The sequence below is a fragment of the Aulonocara sp. 'chitande type north' Nkhata Bay genome, linkage group LG2 (genome assembly GCF_057382095.1).
Source record: "Aulonocara sp. 'chitande type north' Nkhata Bay isolate Kocher_YH1m ecotype deep benthic linkage group LG2, A_spYH_male_GT1.1, whole genome shotgun sequence".
NCBI lineage: Eukaryota > Metazoa > Chordata > Actinopteri > Cichliformes > Cichlidae > Aulonocara > Aulonocara sp. 'chitande type north' Nkhata Bay.
Genome location: NC_141345.1, coordinates 17,307,501 through 17,317,029, shown reverse-complemented (window position 1 = coordinate 17,317,029; position 9,529 = coordinate 17,307,501). Strand labels below are relative to the sequence as shown.

The 9,529-nt window shown below is 41.5% G+C and overlaps 1 protein-coding gene across 1 annotated transcript in view; it reads left to right on the top strand.

The window, feature by feature from the left end:
- The first annotated feature begins 4,316 nt into the window (after positions 1-4,316).
- LOC147337563 (LON peptidase N-terminal domain and RING finger protein 3-like) overlaps positions 4,317-9,529 on the top strand; it is a 17,832-nt gene continuing 12,619 nt past the window's right edge. Inside the window, exons 1-3 of the mRNA XM_086306196.1 lie at positions 4,317-5,178; positions 7,751-7,869; positions 7,977-8,099. Coding sequence (XP_086162322.1) covers positions 4,494-5,178; positions 7,751-7,869; positions 7,977-8,099 — 927 coding nt within the window. The 5' untranslated portion in view covers positions 4,317-4,493. The remainder of the gene's footprint in view (positions 5,179-7,750; positions 7,870-7,976; positions 8,100-9,529) is intronic.

The following is a 9,529-nucleotide window of genomic DNA, read 5'->3' as shown; positions in this document are numbered from 1 at the left end:
TGACATCACTGAGGGCAGATATCCTCAGTCAGACAGCTCTGACTTTGAGCACAGTAGCCCCATCAACCCTTCTGGTTGTGAGGGGCTGCCAATCAGAAGAAAGCATGGCTTAAAGTGGGAGGAGCTAGAGTGGCTTGTTTCAAAGAGTGGATGAACTGAATAAAAATGTGGAGTTGACAATGAGCATAACAGGTCCCATTAAAAGATCTACACAGAGCATCTTTAATAATTACAGTTAATAATAAATACTATGCAGATGTTATGTTTTTAGTATTTTGATGGGAATATTCTTTATAACAAGGCTGTTCTTAACAATCCCATCTGATTTCTAATAAAAAAGACCACAAATTCATCCTTACAAACACAATTCTATCTTTAACCAACAAACAGACCCACTGAAAAGTAATTTCTCTTCTTAGGAAAACATTTTGAGAAGAAAAAAAAATCAAAAATGTTATTTTCATAGTCACAAGTCTCAGTACATCCAGTACCTCAACTTCACATTTCCAAGATCAAATCAGATTAAAGACGTTTGCTACAAGCGGTCCTCTCATGCCTACAGTATCATTAGTCTGTGTTTATGCATTCTTTCCCAAATGATCCAATACCTCATAATATATTTTCACTGTCAACAAATGAACAGTGACTCTTTTAGAAACTCTCAAAGTGCAGACTTGGCAGCCATCATGCAAATATCCAGCTATCTCTCTATCCGAGCAAGACGTTGTTTAAAAGTCTGAAGAGGTGACTTTGAGGATAACTGTGTGTCCTAAATGAGCAGGCTATCCAACGTCCAGACGGTCTGCACTGGGGTTGACTATTGGCCTATTTAGAGGCACCCAATGACAGTTCAAGGTGAGAAGGAGCAAGAGAATCTCCCACTACTGTGTGTGCGTGTGCGTGTGTGTCCGGGCAAAGTAAGCATATGGCCACGTGCTTGCATAATATTCTGCCCGTGTCCTGGTTTGCATATATGTCAGAACGTCTGTTTCTGCATGTGTGTCAGCGTGTCTGTGTCTGCTGCGGTGTGCAGGTCTGTGTGCGGGATTGAGTTCACAGGCCAGACTGGCCGACCTACTGAGATCGACACCGACTGGCTCGCTCGCCGCTAATCCCTGCTCACACACACTCTAAACGCCTTTTAGCACACAAGTTTTATTTCAACCCTACAGGAAATACGGCTGATAGGCTTCAGGTGAGGCTAATAATACCACGTAGGCTTGTATCCAAAAACATACAGAAGGCAATCCCTTAACTACAGTCCTTAAATTCAAGCCTTAACCTACTTCTAATTATGGTTAACTCTGAACACCACCCACACTGGCCAGAAGTCATAATTAGAGGATGATGACAAATGCCCCTTAGTAGACCGAAATAACCAAAGGTGTCTTTTATTCCTCCATCAGAAGTTATGTAGTCTGTCATTAAGAGTGAGCTGATATAATACTACACACCTGCAGTCACAAAGAACCTGCCATACTCTTCAGACCGATACCGTAGTAGAATATTATCTGCTAACATGTCATTTTCATAATGTGCATCAGTACAAAAACACTTTAAGGTGCTACTGAGCCTTGTTTTTGTCCTTGTGCAAACACTTTTATGCAACAATCTCTGGCTAATCTTCAAAGCTTTGGCAAGCTGTCACAGTTATCAAAGCAACCCATCTTGGCCGTGTCACAGTTTGATATCTTAACATCTGCTCTTTTACGCCTTGTGTCACCATCTGAGGATCAATGACAGGATGTGACGGGGTTGTAATAATAATTAACAGCTTTGTCATCCGATGTCAGAGCCGAGCGGTTTCCCCGCAGTAATTATTGTGCTGTGAGCTTCACATCTGTGCCAGCCAACAGAGTCCACTCACATAGTCAAAGTGCTTCTCAGCAAAAGCATTCATTTCCCAGTCTCCCTGAGATCCGTGTGTTGGACATGTAGAGGATACATATTTCTCAGACTGCCTTCTGTCAGAACTCTGTGTTTAGATAAAATTACTCCAACTCCTCCAGATCAGTGACAGAAGTCATGAATATCTTGATTTTACAATTAAATATTATACAAATACCACGTGTTAGGGAATAAAAACATTCTAAATACACGTCTAAATATGTGGGTACACCTATCTAAAGGTGCTTAATAAAGATTCAGGTCAGAGGTCACAGTAGGGATCCAATTTCCAATCTGTATGGAGCATTATCAAGTTTAAGATAAGAAAAATTAGAAGAGGAGATGGAATTACAACTTAGTATAAAGTGACAGGGCCTTCAATGCAAATCTGTGGTAACAGTGTCCAGTGGGGTCAGACCATCTCCAAAACTGCAGCTCTCATTCTGCAGCAGTCAGTATTTATCGAAACAGGTGAACCAGCGACAGGGTCGTGGAATGCCAAAGCTCACAGATGCCCATGTGGACATTCTACTGTAGCTCAAATTGCTGAAAACGTTGATGCTGGTTCTGACAGAAAGATGTCAGAATACACAGTGGGTATGGGGTTGCATAGCCACAGACCATTCAAGGATCCCATACTGACCCCTATCCACCAACAATGGGGACTTGAGCATCAGAACTGGACAATGGGCAATGTTCTGCTGGGAAACCTCGGCCCTTCCATCAATGTGGTTGTAAATTTCACACGTACAACTTACATAAGGTTGTACATGTCATTTCTAAAGACCATGCAAGCAGGATTTCCTGATGGCTGTGGTCTCTTTCAGCAAGATAATGTGTCCTGCCACAAAACAGAAATGGTTCAGGAATGCTTTGAGGAGCACAACAATGTGTTTGGGGTTTTGACGCAGTCTCCAAATTCCCAGGATCGTAGTCTAATTGAGCATCTGTGGGATGTACTGGACAAACAAGTCTGATTCATTGAGTCCCCACCTCGCAGCTTATAGGACTAAAAAGATCTGTGGATGACATTTTGATGCCAGATACCACGGCACAGTTTCAGGGACCAAGTGGAGTCCATGTTTCAATGGATCAGGGCTGTTTTGGCAGAAAAGGGGGACCGGCACAAGAACAGGCAGGTGGTTCTGATGTTATGCTGCTTCTAGAATCAATTTTCAGGAAACACAATATTCCCTTTCATTGTTTTGCTGATGACATCCAAATATATTTCCCTATTAGATTTGATGCCTCTATCCCACTGACGCTTCTGTTTGATTGTCTATAAGATAGCAAACACTGGTTAACACTAAATTTTCCCCCCTTAATGTCAACAAGACCAAAATGATTGTATCTGGAAATTGTCCCTCATCTGGACTGGTTAATGGATGTCCCTGCCCCCCTTGTTTCTTATTGCTCCTCGGTGTTGGTAGTTTTTTTAAAAATGGCTTTTACATTCGAAATACAACCGACCACAGTTGTTAAGACCAGTTTTGATCATTTACATCAAATTTACAAAGAAAAATCCTACCTTCCTCCACAAAAAATACATTCACCGTCTGCATTTCTTGCAAAATATGGAGGTCAGTACCTTTTAGTTACGATTCCATGACCAATGGTTACCTTAAAGCTGGTAACACGTGGGAAACCTCCATATCTTATCTGTTTTATGGTGGCGGTGTGTGGGATGGGTAATTGCAGCCACTAAAATCACGCAGTAAGGAGGTGATGGCTAAGATATTGTGTTTTCTTTTGTTCTCTTTTTTAATATTTTGGATTTTGTTTTTCCTTTATTTTTGTAATGGGAAAAAAAGGAATATGTGAATTTCTTTTTTCTTTTTTTTTTTGCCCAGAAGTTAAATAAAAGAATATTTATGTAACTCAGTTTTGTTAGACACATAACAAGATGCTGACAACAGCTGTTAGCAGGGCATGCATTTGACAGTTTCTTGTGTAAGCTCAACTGGAACAGGAAGTAATGTTCTATAAAATTCCGCACACATGGGTTATTTACTTTGGAATGCCTAAATGAAGAAATCTTTTCTATAAGAAAATGTTACTGAAAACTTGAACAAATTAAAGCACATTTTAAAAACAGCCTGACATGCTCTCTTTTCAGATTGTCACTAGTATGAGATAGTATGAGACACACTAAAATACATGCTGAACCATGTCAAATCTGTGACACTACAACAAATTTTCATACTCTTGGTCAATTGAGATCGATTACATGTCGTCCCACTAAATGGTGTCATTCTTTGGGAACCCTGGTCACTGTTTACAAGAAACCAGCATGCAGGTCAGACATCCCGCCCCATGGCCCCGACACTGAAACTGTTACATGGCAGATTGTTTTGTAACAGTTTTCCAAACTCGTCCAATGAGAACAGCTGGCCGGCGTCACGTGACACAACTTTTACATAACAGTTTTTTTTTTCACCTCCTCGCCATGGTCCATTGAGAATAATATCGATCCTTCCTGGACTAGGGCATGAACGTGCAGAGTTGTCAGTCGTTTGCAGCGGAGGGGACAGACGTGAATGGCAGCAGCTGGGGTGCAGACATGCACCACGTAGATGAGCTGATACGCTTCGGACAGCCTGCTCTGTATGGGGACGGAGAGTGAGAGCATGCTGCATCTCGCAGCAGAGGCTTTCAAGTCGAAAAACTTCGACCTGGCCGCGGACATCTACGAGTGCCAGCTGGCGTGTCTCGGAGATCCGCAGAGCCGGCGGGAGCTGATGGTGAAGCGGGCTGACGCGCTCGCGTTCGGGGGGAAATTCACGGAAGCGTTTGATGTGTACCGGCAAGCCTCGGAGATAGAGAGGCTGAGACCCACTCACCTGGCCAACCTCATAGAGTACCTGTCGGGTACTATACGGAGGCAAGACGAGGGTGAGAGGCAACGGGGCAACCCGTGTAGGGCAAAGGAGGCAGGTGCAACTGTATGCCCGAGAGCGTGTGCCACAGGTTGCGGGTATGAAGACTTCTCCTGCCGGATATGCCTGAGCTTTCTGTTCGAGCCGGTGACTCTGACGTGCGGTCACTGCTTTTGTAAAAAGTGTCTGGAGAGGAAAGAGAAAGAGCGACCGGTGGTGTGTAAGGAGTGTAAGAATGTCTCAGCAGTGAGCGACAGCCTAGGTCTCAGGGTGAATGTGGTCCTCAGCAACCTGCTGGCCAAGTGGTTCCCCACCCAGTACCAGGCCGGCCAGCTGAGGCGGGAGGGCAACGCACTGTACGCCGAGAAAAAGATGGAAGCTGCCCTGGAGAAGTATAACCAAGCAATACTCGCAGGTAAGACACCGAGCTGCTGCTTCTTATTCTTATTATTACTAAGAAGCAAAAAGAAAGGGTGTGTGTGTGTGTGTGTGTGTGACAGGGCTGCTGTAGCCTACTTCTGTAACTTTCCTATTATTCCATAACAGCATGTCAGGTGTGTTTATGTAAAAAGTACAGTAAAATAACAAGGTCGAGCTGTTCCACATTTATTAGTCATAATCGTGGCGGTGACACAGTAGCTAGCCACCTCTCTGCTGGCATCTAAGAGTCACATCGCCATGTGTTGGATAACAGGGTAATGTGGGCTGGGCCAGTGGACCAAACATTGCGTAAGCACGTAACCCCCCCCCCCCCGCTCCCTCATTGTGTAACGTCAAACAATGGATCAGGCAAATGTAGGTCAAGGGTATTATTGCAGGTCACCGCTGGGCACACCAGCGCTCAGTTTCAGTTTCTGTTTTTGTGTTTTGTTTTGTTTTTAATTGGGAAGAGCTTGGATGGTGATAACATAGGTGAACTGTGACCTTCAGACAGGAATCACTGGCAGTGAGCTAGGGGCAATCCCTAATTTAACATTTTGCTGACATGCATTAATTTAAGTAGCATTTAAAGAGCCATATGCCCCTTCGTTGTTTTCCTATTTCATCAGTTAAATGTAGTGATTAACACAGAGATCAAACTACAGCCCTCTGCGTCTTGGATCCTTAGCCTGTCCTCATTAGACTTTACAGCAGTGTGCAGCTGTAGCTCAGTCACTTAATAGGCTAGTTGTGTAAGTTTGGAGCTAGTGTTTCTCCTTTAAAAAGTGTGCCATATTTTCCATTGCTGACTATCTGACAGCTGACAGGCAGAGTATTTTTACGTTGCATAAGGACCGAACATTTCTGACTACTGGGTTCCCACATTTATCTCAAAGCAGGAGTTTAGCTGGAGAGCACCCACAGTTGTCAACTGGGCTTTTTGATGATTCAACGTGGTTCTAACATGTTTTCCTCAAGGTGTTCTGACAGATCACAATTAACAAAGGTTTTCACAGTTGCAGAAACTGAGTTCCACATCACCTTATTCATAGACAGATGGATGTATGCTGGGTTTTCCTGGATCCTGGATGACTTCTGTGCATTTTCCTGTTGTTATTTTTGGCTTTCTGTCAAAATTAAACCCCACCTCTTAAAAAAAATAGAAGAATATTCCTTTTGGGTGGAAGGCCAAAATCCTCCGTGGTGGGGGTCAAAGTTTTCAAGCACTGGTTTTTTTGTTTTTGTTTTTTTTTTAAAAAAGGAGTCCATTCCCAAAGGACTGACCTTTTTTTTTTTTTTTTTTTTTTAAGGGTTATGCTTTCAGAGTAATGTTGGCTCGAGGTGAAGATCAGGCCCAAAGTTGCATTTAGGCATGCTGCAGTTAAGCCTGGAGATGGTCTCCAAAGAGTGAATGCCAGTCTAAAGAGTTATAATTAGAGCAGGTCTGTGTGATATGTATCTTTGTGTGTATGCATCTATGTTCAGCAAGGCTGCCTGCAGTTAACCACAGTGCTAATCAATCTTCCTTCTGTGATGCTTGTGTTGTGCCTGACGCCTGTGCAGTTACAGGCCCTACTTTGGCTTGTTCTGTCATGTTTGGGGCTCCTGTGTTGGTTTCTTTGAGTGATTTGCTGCCTGTGCCCGTAGCGAAGCTGGGGAAATATCTTCTTCCGGTTCCCATAAGGCTATCAGTGGTATTTGCATAAGTTTTTCACGTTATGAAACCTACAATGTGGGTGACCTTGATAGTACTGCATGGTTTTATAAGGCAGTCATTTTTTTTTTTTCTTAACACGTTTTGTAATGTCGAAACGAACCCATTTTAAACATTCACTCAGCGTTATAACATGCCAGCGGATACTGTTTAAGACATTTGAAAAGGGAAAATATAGTGGTCGTTATTTATTTGTATTCTATACTAGGCTCAGATCTTACAGGGAACAAGGGTATATTAATAAACAGTTAATTATTTATTATTATTATTTATTAAGCATGCTGGCTGCTCATATATGCGGTATATGTCACCTCAGTGTAAATTGATATCAGTCAACAAGCAGTCTGAAGATGTTTGTGTGTGTTATGTTGTCATGTTAACATGTTTTTGTTTATGTTTTGTGTGTCTGAATGAAAAAATATCGGCTGATGTATCGGAATATCTGATTTTTAAACTGCCAAATATAGATATGGGTATTAAGAATAATCTATCGGTCGGGCTGTTGGTTTTAAAAGAAGAGATTAAAAGAATTAATTTTATTATTTTAGAAGCTAAAACTAGAATATATAGAGTTCTTGTCAGAAGAATTATTTAAATTATTGTATAACTGGTCAGTAGTCTGTTCCTTAAATGATTGCTCCTCCATATAACTGTCAAATAATCATTACTGTTTTTAATTGCTGGTTGAACAGAAAGGCCATTTAAATTCATAACTCTGGGCTCTGGAAACGTTTCCTTTTCTTTTATAGTTTAAAAAAATATTTTATTAGAAGAAGGGAAAAAATAAGTGGAAAACACGTAGCGCCATTCCTAAAATTTTACAACTAACGGTTGCTTGGGTTCTTCTCTCCAGCACCAACAGACCACATACTGTTTAGTAACCGCTCCCAGATCCACTCGAGCCTGAAACGACACGAAAAGGCTCTGATGGACGCTGAGATGGCCTGTAGACTGATGCCTCACTGGTCCAAGGTACAGCAGAGAAACTGTAGCTTTTAGTTCATTATATTAAACACTTGCCCTAGTGTAGTAGCAAAGTGAATAAGCTGCAACATGCTGCATGTTTCTTTTGTGTACAGGGTCACGTTCGCAAGGGCCAGGCCCTGGTGTCATTGGGCAGGAGTGAGGAGGCTCTAAGAGAGTACCTAGTGTGTCTGTCCATAGAGCCTGACTGTAAACTTGCTAAGACTGAGGCTTACAAGGTAAATATGACCACTGTTATCTAGGGCTGAACGATATATCGCATTTGCGATAATATCGCGACATGATCAAGTGCAATTTTCTAACCGCAAAGGCTGCGATTATACTGCGATTATAAGGCTGTCCAAATTACTACCATATCCCAGAATTCATAGCGCGGCCCAGCCAAACTCCAGTTTCCAGCAATGGCGGCCGCTACTAAGTTTTAAAATTACTCATACTAATCTTTCTGGGTCACAAAATAAACTTTTAACATATTTTCAGGCGAGAAAGTAGTTGTGTAAACATCAAATATCTGCTCGGTTTATCAAGATATCCCATATTTGCAAAAGTGCTTCGACGTTTTCAGAGGCGTCTGCTACCCACCAGCTCGACAGCTAGCCGGGAGCTCGAGGATTACTGATGCGGCCGAGAACGGCACAACTCCCGGCACATCATTTTCAGATCACCGCGGAGTTTCGCTGCTCGGGTTAAACGTAATATATAAGTCACTTAGACAACCTAAAAATGTTATTGTTGGGCTTTTTTCAGTGTTTTGTTTGTTCGTGAGTAAATCGGTTTGGCTGAGATTAAAGTTATTAGATTAGATAAAATAAAACTTTATTAATCCCCTGGGTGGGTTCCTCCTTGGTTTTCACACAGCTGACTAAACGTCAAACAGAAAACTTATTAAACAGAAGTATGAGACAGTCGAGAATTTACACCAGTGTCTGGTTATATTTTAGATAGCAAGAAGCAGACGGCCGAGTTTATTAAACTCCACCGAGACAGCGGTGACGCTAATCAGAACTAGCCTTCTGATTGACCGTCCAATTTCACGCCTTTAAACTTTAAAGGCGTGTTTGTGTGTGTGTTTATACAATTGCTATTATGTTTGCACTTTATGTGTAATGTTACTGACTGCAGAGATCAGTAAGATGTGTGTATTTTTTATTTATTAGTTTTATTTATTTAATATTATTTTTTAATTGAATGACTGTCTAGTAGTTCACAGATGTCGAAAAACTGAGTGTGGTAAAGCCACTGATTTTTTTTTATGTATATTTCTGCAATCTGCACATTGTACTGACTTTCATTTTAATGTTTACACCAGGGTTCCTTGTCAGCACTTTATGCTCAGATGTTTGTAAGCTAAAAATAAACTATTGTGTATGTTCAAATATACTGTTGTGATTGAAGAAGTTAAATAAAAATGTCAGTCATCAATTCATGCATCACCTCATGTCATCATAACAGAGGTCTGTCTTCCAGGAAAGAACAGTTTAAAATTAATGTAATATAGTATTGGCCATACTATATGATGTATTGCTTGTCTTTGTTTAATGATACAGAAGACAAAGACCTTAAAAAATAATCGCATCGCAATCGCAATATTGGGGCAAAAAATCGCAATTAGATTATTTTCCATAATCGTTCAGCCCTACTGTTATCT